The sequence below is a fragment of the Nipponia nippon genome, unplaced genomic scaffold (assembly GCF_047370975.1).
Source record: "Nipponia nippon isolate SJK-2023a ecotype South Korea unplaced genomic scaffold, ASM4737097v1 scaffold_3, whole genome shotgun sequence".
In the NCBI taxonomy this organism is placed as follows: Eukaryota; Metazoa; Chordata; class Aves; order Pelecaniformes; family Threskiornithidae; genus Nipponia; species Nipponia nippon.
The window spans coordinates 82,088,507-82,102,311 of NW_028262347.1; the positions used below are offsets into that span (position 1 = coordinate 82,088,507).

At 41.2% G+C, this 13,805-nt stretch overlaps 1 protein-coding gene across 3 annotated transcripts in view; it reads left to right on the forward strand.

Moving 5' to 3' along the window:
• VWF (von Willebrand factor) overlaps positions 1 to 13,805 on the forward strand; it is a 175,323-nt gene that overhangs the window by 31,082 nt on the left and 130,436 nt on the right. For all 3 annotated transcript variants that reach the window (XM_087766218.1, XM_087766219.1, XM_009475359.2), the window contains 4 exons: positions 550 to 708; positions 2,355 to 2,457; positions 2,544 to 2,752; positions 12,274 to 12,398. In XM_087766218.1, coding sequence (XP_087622344.1) covers positions 550 to 708; positions 2,355 to 2,457; positions 2,544 to 2,752; positions 12,274 to 12,398 — 596 coding nt within the window. The remainder of the gene's footprint in view (positions 1 to 549; positions 709 to 2,354; positions 2,458 to 2,543; positions 2,753 to 12,273; positions 12,399 to 13,805) is intronic.

Consider the following 13,805-nt stretch of genomic DNA (forward strand, 5'->3'; position numbering starts at 1 on the left):
TCTAGGAGCTATAATACGTTTTCACTGTTTCTTCTGTGAGTTTTTTTGTTTCTCTTTTTGCCCAGCTAATCCTGCAATCCTGGATCAGGTAACATTCTCATCATGCTGGCAACATCGATAAAGTTACTCCTTTTGGCTCTTTACCTTGGACTGCGTTGAGTCACAAAGACTCCCTGAAATCAGTGATGTTTGGCTGAACAAACTACGGGGCTTTGCTATTGCCCTATTGATTTTAATGGATTGCAGGCAGGCACAAATGAATGAATGCATGGCATTCCTTAAAGGATTAGGACTGAAATTACCCATGCAAGGTTTGGGCCAGTAGAAATAAAGAGAAAAAGCCATTTCACCAATGCATATAATTAAAAAAAAAATTAAAAAAAAATTAAAAAAATCTGTGCTTGATCCTATGGACTGTCATGCCAGACATGCAGTCTCTCTAGAAGCTAGAGCTAAAGGTCTAGGACACGCAGTGATCAATGGTGATAAATTCCTGAACTACAAAATGAATGTTTTACATTGCAAGTTACATTGTATTTTGACATCCAGGATCATCAGGTTCTTTGCTTCAGGAGTCATCAGTTGCCCGTTGCAGCCTTTTTGGGAATGATCATATCAAAACTTTTGATGGTTCTTTCTACAATTTTGCTGGGGACTGCAGTTACCTCCTTGCTGGGGACTGTCACAAGCGCTCCTTCACACTCTTAGGTGAGTCTGAGCAAGATACTAAGAAGTAACAAATGCAAAATGTTGTAGGGATGTGGCATTGCCCTTGTGCCGGGTTCCGTCACTGAGAAGAAAAGACAAATAGCTTTGCCCTTTGTCAGATAGGATCGACCACTGCATGAAAGGATCTTAGTTTGTTTTTGTTTGTTTGTTTCCTGAGAGCAGGATTACTTCTGAGGGAATTCTGTCACTTTGCCTTCTGTTATCCCTTGGTAATATATTTTACACATAACTAAGCTGCCAAGGAATGGAGATTTTCTTACTGGGTCTTCTAAAGAGAGAAAGTGAGATCTTTTTTAATTTTGAATTTGCTAGAGGAATGTTAAAGCTGAGTACAGGAACAGGAGATACATGACCCTGTAGAACTTACTTTACCTATATGCTAAATACCCCAGTAAGAAAAATCCCACCCTGCAGGACAAAAGGCCTTTGAATTAGCAAGAGCCCCTGCAGCATTATTCTTGGGGACGGGCAACAGATGATGTGAGAACCAAAACCGTATGTTACTTTCATACCAAACTCTTTTGGCAGATATTCCTATATTAGCTAGTAACTGTTCTGTATTAGTCATAGTTTAAGATGACTTTTTACTGACTGAGTAAATTGAAGTAAACTGATCTCATCACTCTGAAGAGGAAACGTATACCAATATTTAAATAATTTTCTTCCTCAACTTAAGCAACTCAGTACAATTTTTTTGTATGTAGAAGAACCCACCAGCATATGTGACATGAATTGATTGCATTCTTTTATGTGATCAAATAAATCTCAATTAAAAAAAAGACAAACCCATGAGCAGAGGCTTTATTTTATTTATTGGGTACATAAGCATGGCATAATGTATTTTTGATGCCTATCTTAGCATGCGTGTGTGGGTTGGTTTTGGTTTTGGATACCTGGCTGTGAAGTGCAAGCTGCATTGCTGAGTGAAGTGTCTAGGTCTGGGCAGAGCTGGCTACCTCAGAGCAGGAGGTCCAGAAGGGGCGGTGCATTGTGCAAGGAGCTGCTGTAAAGTCAAAGCTAGACAATGGGCAAAAGCAGAGAAAGGACAATGTCTGAACCTCCCACCTTCTTCTCTCTCAGAGCCTAAGAAAGTGGTCTCCATCTCTATGTGCTGCTCCTTTTGAGAAATTCAGAGTGAGTTGCTCCTTAGTTGGATAGCCAATATTGGCATCCACTGCTTAAAGACCAGTTGAGACGGTTAGAGGGCTTATCAAGAACGAAGATATACAGGCTCGGTTCTTCCATCAGTTCAATGGATTCAAACCACTGAACTATGGGTTGTTCTTGGAAGGAAACTAGGAAGGGAAAGAGCAGGGCAGATCATCAGGCACACCTCCTGTGGCAACTCCTCCAGCGTGCGTGGTAGGATGGAGAGTTCACTGGCTAGAGAGAGTAACGGGGAGAGTGTGAGTCCACAGCCAGTGCCAGGTCATGCACCAACCAGTGGTTGATGCCAGCCCTCATCTTGGGACTATCTGTTCATTTCACATTAAACAACTATGGGATGAAATAGATGGATGGCTCTTGAAGATGTTACATGGTACACTCCCGACCCTGCAATGTGTACTTACAAGTTGTCCTGAGTCCCAGAACTAACAATATTTGCTTATGTGTCGCCTCTTCAGGAGACTACCAGCATGGGGAGAAAATTGGTTTCTCGGTGTATCTCGGAGAATATTTCAATCTTCGCTTCTCCTTAGATGGAGGTGTGATGCAGGAAGACAAAAGGTACCTGTGGAAACAAGTATTCCAGCAGAAAAAAACTGATGTTTTTTGTGTGTCATATTCTGAGAAATTCCTATTTTTCTTCACAGGGTTTCCATACCTTTTGCCTCCAATGGCATATTTATAGAGAAGGAGACAGGTTATTATAAAATATCCAGCGATGAGCATGGCTTTGTGGTGAAGATTGATATCAGTGCGAATATTCAGATACTCCTTCAAGAAAAGCACTATAATAAGACCTGTGGCTTGTGTGGCAACTTTAATAAATTTGCTGAAGATGACTTCAGAACTCAGGAAGGTAAGACTATGACTAACTGATTTTATTTTAATGTACACTCTGCACGCCTTTCCCGATGGGTGATTCAATGAAGATTTTGCTGATCCAGCAAAATGTTTCCACAAAACCTGTCAGGTACCTCATCTTGATGCGCTGAAAAGCTATCTGACTAAATTCTTTCATCTTCCTTTCTTCTGAAAGGGAATTGCTGTCACATCTCATTCCTGAGCAAAGCCCGGAAGTCTGAATTTAACATTTTTAGAAACCTTGAATCTTGAAACACAAAGATAAAGCTACAGGCTAAACAATGTACAATATAGTGTGTGGGGAGACTGACTAGGAGAAGATGCAGCAAAAAAAGATGTGAGGAATACTCATTGATTCAACTTCTAATTTTTCACAAGTTAGAAAAGTGGGAGTAAGAACAGATAGTGTTGCAATAGCAGAATATTAAATCCTGGGGCTTGCTGCTGGCAGATTTGTGCTTGGATTTGGCACGGGATGCTGTTCTATAAAGTGTTTACCTTTTAATGACATTTCCCTGTCCATATGGCCTGTTGGGTTGGAGCTGCACCTTATATCACAGCAACTTCTAGTGAAGGGGAGGCACAAGATTGTTTTTGCTGCTCTATTCACCTTTATGCAAAGTCTGCCAGTGTGGGTAAAGACTAAGAATTTTGGAAAAGCACTGAATATGACTTTGAAGGACCGATCTTGATTTATGGTATTTCAGAGTGTTTTTTAATTCTTAGCACTTAGCTGAAGAAGAAAGGTTTAGAGTAAAGTTAGTTAATACATTAATATGTGAAATTGATAACGTAAAGTATGTATTAAAAATAAATTATATAGAAAATAGAAAGGGAGACAAAGCAACTCGGAGAAGAGTCTGGCAGTGCTCCAGAGATGTGTCTTACTGACTCTTGGGATACATAAGCATAGCTTCAGCGTACAAACTCCCGCTGGTTTCATAGTGTCTTAAAATGATTGATCATCACTAGAGCAATGTAAATAATAAGGAACAAAGTCAGCTCACAGAATTGCTTGGCAGGGCTTGGATACCTTGATGTCTGAATGTGTTGAGATCTGAAGTTTGCATCCTTTTCTCGAGACAATAAATAGGAGTGAGGCTATTATAAAAAAGCAGGAGCAGAAAAGGAAACTGTATTGCCTTGCACTGTTCAAATGTAGAGGATTCCCTTCTGCTGCTCATGTTTAAGTGTGTTTCATGATGTATTTGTTTAACATGCCTGAGACTGTATCCTCCCTCTTAAAAAAAAGCAGTGCTTTCACAACACAGGGATTTCTGAATGTAATGAAGTACATGACAGGGTCACTGCTTGGAAGAGTTGAAAAATAATAGAGAAGGTAGCAGAGAACATCCATAGCTCATACTGTAGCATGAAAGCCCTGACTTCTGTAACCTGCATGGACATACAGATCTGTGATTTTAGCCTGAAGAATAGAACTGTATCTCAGCAATTCTGCCATTTTTTCACTCTGATACAATGGATCTTTCATTTAAACTAATTTAGAAGGAACTAGACTTAATTATGTTTGAATTTGTTGTATCAGTGAGGGACGTCACTACGCCCACGTGTTTGTCTCCTTGGCAGCTCTGCTGGCGGGGTGGTTCATATGAGCTCTTCTTAACTTGTTCCAAGTAAAATCAGCTTTTGATTAGTTCAGACATTTTTTTAAACTGTTGAAGCTAACTTCTAGGTGAGGGGTAACACAAGCAGCTGGGAGAGGCAATGTTCTATAAATGAAAGATCTAGGCAGCCTATTGGTAGCCTCTGAAGCAGTTTACTCTTTTCTTTCCACTGCGGTTTTTATTTGCTCTCCTTTTAGCCTGATTAGATCTCATAAAGGTCAACCCAACCCAGGATGTGAGCTTGGTATAATGACTTAGCGAACTGAGGGCACTGAAGGGTTACCTTAAGGTTGCCGGCAGACTGAACTCTCCCATTGATGTGTCCATTGCTTCCAGTTAAAATCTGGGCATATTTTGATTTATCAGATTTGGCCCTCGGTTCTAACCTGTTAAATATATTTCTGGTCAGGATTTGTAATGATAATAAATACAATGAGATCTTTGAGCTTCAGAATAAAATGTAATGGAAGCATAGTTCACAAAGGAAAAAGAAAATGATCTAATGTTGCCATGATCGTGGGCTCTCACCTGGAAACCCCTGGGGAGCACTACACAGATCTGAACGTCAGAGGCAAAGGAAGAGAGATGATGCTAGAGGTTATGCATCAGGTAGTGTGCTATAGCCAATGAACTTCTCAGATGATAGCTGAGATGTTTCAAACCTTCCTGGAGGTTTTCTAAGTAGGCACCTCAAGACATAATAGCCTTTAAACCGCTTTGATTTACGCTGAAATAGTAAGCTGTCTGCTTGCTAATAGCCCTTGTCTGGTTGGAGGGGAGCCTGTAAGAATCACCGTGATGGAAAGAGGTCTGCAGTTGAAATGTTTTGGGGTTTTTTTTTTGTTTTTTGTTTTTTTCTGTCACAGGCTGTAGCTCACACGGTTTAAAAGGTGTTGCAGTAGTTTTGCATCATCTTCATATCTGACTGTGTAGGAGGAAACTCATGTTTCATGATGACCCATTTCTAGGGCTTTGTAGCACCAGAGGACCAGATCCCAAATTTGTTTAGAAGTCAGAGTTGTCACAGATGATAGAATCTAGCCCATAAACGCTGTCTTTCATGTAGCATCACACGTTTTGTTACAGTTTCAACAAAATTGCAGAGTTTATGTTGAAAACAAATGAAAACATGATTTTTCTGTATTTTAGATTAAAAAAAAATTGTGGTTTAATAACACAGAGGGTTGGTTTGGTTTGCCGCAGTTTGCTCCTGAGAAAGTGGATTATGATACAGAACTTAATTAATTATATTTGGATTGTTTTGAGGTGGTGGTGAAATAAGAGGCAAAGCACCTGCTGTATTATTGGATATTACCACTTACAGCAAGTAAATAAAGGACGCATGAAGGAAAGGGTGTTTAAAGTTCGTGAACAGTGTGTAATTGTTTTTCTTTTCTCTTGATATATTCATACTCATGGTCTATAATCTATTCAATCATGTGCTATTGTCATGGCACTCTTATGACTCCTCACTGCGTTTTGGTGTGGGAACTGAGAACTGATAGTCCAATTAGAGGATAACACACATCGCTCTGGTGTACATTTTTGATGCTCACTTATTGAGCTCCTGGAGGTCTAAGTGATGTGACTAAAGCTATGATACCCTAGCAAATTAACATTGGTAGGACCCAGCTTTGAAAGTAGTGGCCTTAGGCAGTAGCTCTTAAACCTCAAAAAATCCCCAAACTGTCCCCATTAGGTTTCAGAGCTGCAGACGCCCTCTTTCATTCAGGCAGAGGATGGGGTGCTGAGTCAGTCTCATTGACATAGTTGGTTACTAAACTAGTTCATCCTGCAGAGAAGTGTTTATGTCCTGTCGAGACTTAAAAACAAGGTTGATTATATTGTCTGTGGTTGCTTGTTTATTGGATATGGCAGTAAAAAGAAGCCAACTGTCCCTTGAGTGTTTGTTCTCACACTTTAAGTGTAACTACAATATAAAAATAAAGTTCTCAGAAGCTTTCTGGGTTTTTTTGTTTGTTTTTTTTTTTTTTTTTTTTTTTACCCCTAGATCCTAATGATGGAGTTAATTTCTCCTCTGCTTTTTCCCGCCAGCTAGGCTCTTGTCCTCTATAGCCATCCTGTGAATGCTTCCAAAACTTGGTAATTGAACAGGCTCTGCTTTCTGACATGATCATACACTTCTAACTGGTTGCTAGTCTTTGCTCATATCAGAAACATGAAGTTGAGTCCTTTCTAGATGCTCAGATATCTATTTGGCAGCCTTCAGCCTGTGGCATTTGTGTCTCATGATCATTGTCGTGAGCATTTTACAACTGAGGATCTAAAGCATGGGCCAGAAGAGATGATATACATAATATTACAGAGGAAATTTGAGACAACATGGGCGACTTGATCCTGAAATCTCCTCAGGGCATACACACATGAGCAAGTAGCCAAAACCCTGTAGTCTTGCAGCATGTTAGTAGTTGAAGGGCATGCTCTTACCTCGCAGTAAGTGTAAGGTGATTTCTCCCCAATGAGAGAGGTTGCAGTGCAAGCTCGTGGAGCTTATTTGTGTGCCCATAGCCTCAGTCTTTGCCTAGTACTCTCATCATTGAGCTGTCTCACAGTGATATTGCTGCGATAGGCGCTTGGATGTCTAGTTCATCATTAAAGCTTATTTTTGCAAAAGAGCTCATTTGAATCCAGCACAGGGATATGAATCCCTTGAGTTGTTATTTGTGCATGTTACACATTCTTAGCATCATGGAAGAAAAAAAACCAAACAAACCAAAACAACCCAAAGTAATCCAGCATCCCATTATGCTTTTCTTGGCACTGGCAGGAAGTGTGTTTCTGGGAATCTGTCTCCAAATTACAAAGATATTAATGATAAAACAATACCCATGGCTAATTTTGGATAAAGGCTTGTTATTCTGAGCCTGCTCCAGCTGTCAGCAACATATTCCAGCCTTTTAAGCTGCTGAAATACAGAATATGTGATGCCACTGGAGAGTCAATATAGGTTAAACAGGTAAAAGCAGACAGTATCTGCAAGGAAAAACCTGATGTTTCAGGTAATGTTTTTGTTCTGGAAGTAGTATAAATGCATATGACTGAATACACAACTTCCCTGTGTGTGGTACCTGTTATCAGAAGCTTTTAAAGCATGTTCCAAACTAAGTGATGCTAGTGCAGATAATTTCCCCCCCCCCCCCCAAAATAATAAACAAAAGTTTTTGTCATTCTGAGATCCAAATTTCTTGGCATTTTAAAGGACACCAGTAATTTCATTTTAGGCAAGTTTAAAGTATTTGTTTGGCTTAAGTAAATAATATCACCACCTTTCTTGCATTTTAATTTGAAAGCAAAGGGGATAGATTCACAAGGGAATTTAGCTGTCATTTACAAACAGTACAGATGAAGAAGACTTGCCTTGTACCTGTCTTCATTATACGGCATTTATCTGAGATGCCAGAAACCTGCATTCATAACCCACTCTACTTTATTCAGAGTTTGGAATCAAAGTTAGACATTTTTGTTGTAAGGAGCGTGCCTTCATCACTGGGCTGTAGAGTTTTGGAGATGGCTCTTTTCCTCTCTTGTGTCTAATGTTATTAATTTTATGTTCATTGAACCAGAGAGGGCAGGAAAGACTTTATAGCCCATGACGTCAATAGTTCGTATCATTAATTTGGTCCAAACTGTAGATCAATTTTTGGTCAGACTTGCCAATAGTTTTGCTTGTCTGGAACCATGTACTAAACCATGTAAAACTATGTAAAAACCAAAACAAACCCCCCAAAAAACAAAAGACCAACCCACCCCACCCCCCCAACAAACAAAAAACCACCATTGCTTGGTAAATAACTAATGTGTGAAAGTTTGCACACCTCTATTCACAGTATCGTAGTCTCTTGCACAAATTCTTGCATATATTTTACAGATGAGTTAACAGAGCCTAGGAGAGTTAACCTGATGGGCCTATGGGCATATCAAAAATCTGCAGGAGGTCCAGGGAGGGAGGTCAGGGTTCCTGCCTCCCACTTGCGTGCCTTGAGCACGAGATGGTTATTGCTAACGCTTTGTCTTGCCTGACGATCACTCTCAAAGTAAAGAAACAGCATACCGGTTTCAGATTTCAGAAGGAACTGGTGATTTTGAGATCCAGATATCATAGTCTGATATCTGAACACTGATTTTTCTGTTGCAGGTGAACATCATCTATCTGAAAATCAGATAAGTGAAAGCAACTGTTCTGACCAAAAAAAAGGGGTGTGAGTTAGGGGGGAGTCTTGCCCAAAACACATCAGTGTGGTGTGTGGTTTTAGTTTGTTTGGTTTTGGTTTTTCTGGTTTGTGCCTTTTTACTGTTGTGGGGTTTTTTTTTGTTTTTGTTTTTGTTTTTTTTTTCCCCCCCTCCCACCTCTCCAAAAAGACAGAGCCACGAGGGCAGCAGTTAGAGCACTAAAGTCATAGTCCAACAGAACACTAATGGAGGCCCTACCTGCTGCTCAGGTGGTTGGTGCATGGCCCTCTCCTGTGGGACGTTAGCAGGGTTATCAAAATGGTGGGATGTTTCTAGGACGTAGGGAGAAGGTGAGATTCAGGTTGTGCTTTAACAGCTACCTCCTGAACCCATCTTGTATCCTAAAAGGAGACTTCATCCTAACTAGTTGCCTGGGGGTCACGGCTGTTTAGCAGCCAGTTTGCATGCCGGTATCAGTCTGTACTATGGTCCACATCAGGCACTGGTTCTTCAGGCACTTGTCCTGGGTCCAAATGCTTTGTTTTCATTACATTTTGTGAAAGCATCTATTTTCTAACATGCTTAACTGCAAGATTTAGACAAAACAAGTGCTTTAGGAAAAATCCCACCTGGGCCATACGGAGGATTTCTGGGTGTAGGGCTCTGATGAGCCCTGGCTAGGAATTGTTTCTCCAGAAACTTGGCTGCTTAGAGAAAGAAGAAAAACCACACACGGAAGGAACAGAAGGAAAACTCCTGTGTAGGAGAGGAGGACAGTTCCACTGTGTGGTGGGCGTGCAGTGCCAGAGTAGGCAGCTGAGATGCCCGGCTGCTCTGTTAATAGTATCACCTGCATGCTTAAGAAACCCCAGGGTTTTTGAGTTGTTTTTGTTGTGTTGTCCCTTCCAATGCCTCTCCTTTCCTACCCCCTCGTGTCCTTCAGCAGAAGGAAATGAAGGTGTTGGGTGGAAGGCAGCAGTGGTGGTGGGCACTCTTCCCTCCCTCTGGAGCAGTCAGGCATGCTTGGGACAATTCTCCCTCGCTGCTTTTCTTCCTGAAGCCTCATCAAATAGATGAAGTATTTGAGACTCACCACACTGATCGATAGGGCGTGTAGCGCAGAGTATGGGTTGAAGAGTTCTCTCCAAAGTAACCCTCTGCAGAAATAACTTATCCTTACAACCTATATTTGTTAAGCAGCTCAGTGGCCCCGGAGTCACTTCATAGTTTCATGTTAGAGCTCTTCTGATGGTCAGTGAAACCTCCATGTCCAACTGCTTTTCACCTTTCCAGGAGTATGGAGTGCATCTTATTGTGTGTTTGTAAAGCTGCTCATTCAAGGAAAATACAAGTATTCTGAAAATACAGGTTCCACTGAATAACTAATGATATTCAGTGAAATACTGTGCATCTTTAGTGCCCATGTTGTTTAGCATTGATGACAAAAGTTCTGGGGAAAAGCAGGCTGGCAAATGTGCATGCAAAGTTTTGTAGCACTCTTATTTTAAAGTCATAGTGCCTCTCCAGCCCTTTATCTGTTGCCATAGGTCACTTAAGGCTGCACTGGACAAATCACAGGAAAAATACACTGTCAACTGATCTCTCTTAATTCATTATTATCCTAAATTTTTTACTATCAAATGTTGAGGAGGCTTACCTGGGGCAGGACCTTGAGCTATTGAGCAAACCCAAATTGATCAAGTATTGCCTGTTCCAAACAGCTTGTAGCTTAATTTAAGGGCCCCAGGACTTGGCAAGGAAGAACTACTGCTCTGGCAAGGTGTTGGCAAATCACTCGTCCCTGTGGAATAGTCTGCTCACATAGACAGGCACTGACAACAAGAGGGTTTGAAGAGTAGGTTAAAAACCAAACCAAATGCAAAACCTGCAAAAGTTTTGCAATTATTTATTTCGAAAAAATTTTACTTGAAAGTATTAAGCAGAAGAGTTAAAAGAGTTAAAATAGTATAATACAAATGTTGCATAAAAGAACTACATAAGAGGTGTAAATTTACAAGCATCACAAAAGGAAAAAATCTAACAGAGGGGGAGAAATGAAAAAACAGGTGACCAGCATTTCAGGGCCAACAGTTGTCCCAACCTTCAAGCCTTAACTTGTGGGTAAATGGGGATCTGGTGGTACCTGCCAGTGGGAAACTCAACATAGACACACATTCAGAGCCAGAGGAACATTGCTTCAGAGCGAAGCCCATCTCTTATTTTATAACTGTTAGTGTAAGACTGCATTAGTGCAAATAAAAGGGGATTTATTTAATTTGGCACCTTGCTTCTCATCAGACTAGATTTCATTGTTACTCTAATCTTACACTCTGTGGTAAGTTAAAAAGGATTGCATTCTTCTTGTTGCTGTCTTTCTTTTCTTGTGCTCAGTTCTGGCTGCATAGATGAAAATTTCATGCCTTTTACTGCCTTCCCCTGTCATCCTTTCCTCGGAGTCTTCCTCCTTTGACATCTGCTGTGGACCTAATGTACACTACATTTATGAGCCCCTAATTTCTAGTTTAAAAAAAAAAAAAAGTCTGCTGGCTTTATTACATCTGCGTTAGTATTCTCGGCGTAGTTTTCACAACTACCCTTTAGTTTAGGAACAGTTTTAGTGTTCGGTATATTCTATGTGTTTGTACAGAATGTGCAAATGTACAGAAGGTAGCTCAATGACATTTTGATTATATATACATAAAATATAAAATGTAGTTAAAATATAAAAATATTATATAGATATATTTAGGAAACATTTATTTTGTTTTTCGGGGACAGTCAGGGTCATATTTCCATTCTTGGGAATGAGTTAACAGTGACAACTGATATTCTCACATGCAACATAGTAGGGTTTTAAAAAGCAAAGTTACAGAATGGAGAGAGAGTAATTAAATTAACTATTTTGTAGCAGGTACCCACAGAAGGAAGCAGAGGTAGTCCTTTAATCAGCCAGGCCATGGAATGCAAAAGGGGGAGGAGGAGACATTCCCTTTCTGGGAGGATCCCCTTTCTCAGTAGGATGGAGCAACAGAAGCATCTCCTAGGAAGCAGATGAACTACTTCAGTTTTGCTTTTATGCAAAGTGAGTGCAAATCTTGCCAAGACTGGGCCAGGAGCTGCTTGTAATATGACAGAGGAGCATGTTTCAGGACAGCTTACACAGTAAGATCATGGGCCCAAGCAATTATGGTGTATGTTAAGTTTCTTTGCAAACAAGATTTAGTTTCAGACAGAAGGAGAAAATCAAGGCTAGCTGGGATCAGGAATGCTAATACTTTCATTGGTTAGGGAGACCAGTTTCATTTTGTTTGCCTCTTTAATGTCTCATGTTTTGTTGACAACTTCTAAATAGTAGGAAAATGTGTAGGCATGCTTAGGCTTTTATAATCTTTAGCAGATTATAGCTGACCAGCAAATAACTCCTACCATGTTCATACAGGTGTGAGAAGTGCTGGGGGCTGCCTTCTGCAGGGTTTAGTCTGTCCTTGAGCTCAGAGAGGTCCTCTGCAGGAGTAAGTCCAGATCACTGAAGATGGCTTTTCTACAGTCAATATATTTGGAATAGAAATTCATTTGATATGACAGTTTTTATTTTTGAAACCAGCTTTCAGAAGACTATCACAAAGATGGTAGCCAATAATGACCACTTGTTGCTCAAACCCCTAAACAGCCATGTGCTTCTCCTCTTCTTCATTCACAGGGACCCTTGTGGGAAATAGTTACGACTTTGCAAACTCCTGGGCTTTGCACAGTGAAAACAAACAGTGCAAGAGAGTGCAGACTCCAAGCAACACCTGCAACATTTCATCTGATATTGCAGAGAAGGTTGGTGCCACAAGATAGCATTCTTGTTTTGGTCCTCCCCTACCTGAAGGCAGCTTGCCTACTCTTTGGCAGAAGATGCTTCCTTGAATCCACGTCTGTACCTAACGTGGTCCTCCCTCAGCAAGCGGTTAGGATGTGAGGCGCAGGAGATACCCGTTTTGGGTTTCTGAAGTGTGGTCTGAAATAGCTGTACTGGGCACTGCTGTCGCTGCCGCTCTGGAACAAGGTGTGGGGCTCCTCATCCAGCCTGGCAGGAGATAACTGTGAGGCTGGCAGTGGCCATACGTAGGTCCCTGCTGTGGTGCCGCAGGGTCAGGTGTAGGCAGAAGGTGGAAGTGACAGATCCGCAGTGCACACCTGTGCTGTCTGTGGGTGCTCCTAGCCTCTCCGTGAGCCAGCGTGAGGCTGGATGCAGGATCCAGCTGTGTGTTTGCAGTTCCTGAGCTGATAACTGTGTGCCTTCTCTGCAGACTCTGGCTGGTGCTAGCAGGAGGATTTCTGCACTGGGCTGCCCAGTCCTGTAGAGAAGTGACCTTGGAGGTTGCATGTTATGACAGATGTCTTATTTACTGCAGTCTTAAGAAAGGAACAGTTTACTCACCAGTTAGTGAATGCATTTTTTTCTCTTCTACTGCACCCTGGCTGTTGCTATTCTTTCTAAAACTGTGGTACGTATATAATTCCCTTCCCCTCCCTGCCCTGCCTCCAAACCCCCAAACCCAACACACAAATATCAAACACATAAACAAAGAAACCAACAGCTCATTTGAGCCTGAAGTGTGAGTTGCTGCCAAAGAAACTTTGGTATTACTTGGGAAAGGTGTGTTTTAAATGGTACCTGTACAATGAGGTAGTTAATTCCTTCTCTGATTCTGCTAGCAGAGAAGCATCAGTTATGAAGCCTCTGTGGCACCACCACCACAAATAGTATTTGTGAACATGTTGCAGTTCATATACCTGGGAGTCACCAGAGCAGGGAGATGTTTCAGCAGGCTATTTTTGACAGAAGAGATGTTCTCTCTAGGTGTTGCAAAGGCTCTGTGCCACCAGGCTATTTCCCTTGCCAGGAGGAGGAGGTTCCTTCAGCTATGCATATAGATAGTAGCTCTGATTTGTTGAAGAAACACAGAACTGCTTGTCTCAGCCAACTCTGTGACCCCTTTTGCTGCATCAACATTTTTCCTCTCCTCTTTTATAAGCATAAACATCTTTCTTGTTTCCCTTAGACACAGGGAGGACACACGCAGATGGTCAGCTCTGGGAGGAAAGTAGCTTTGCATGTCTACTGATTTCATGTGGTATTACAGGTTATGACTATCATGGTAAATTGAGCCCTCATCCATTGATAGCTTGCATCTGATCTCATGTACTCTGTTGTAAATCAAAATGATCTGGTGGGTGCCAGGT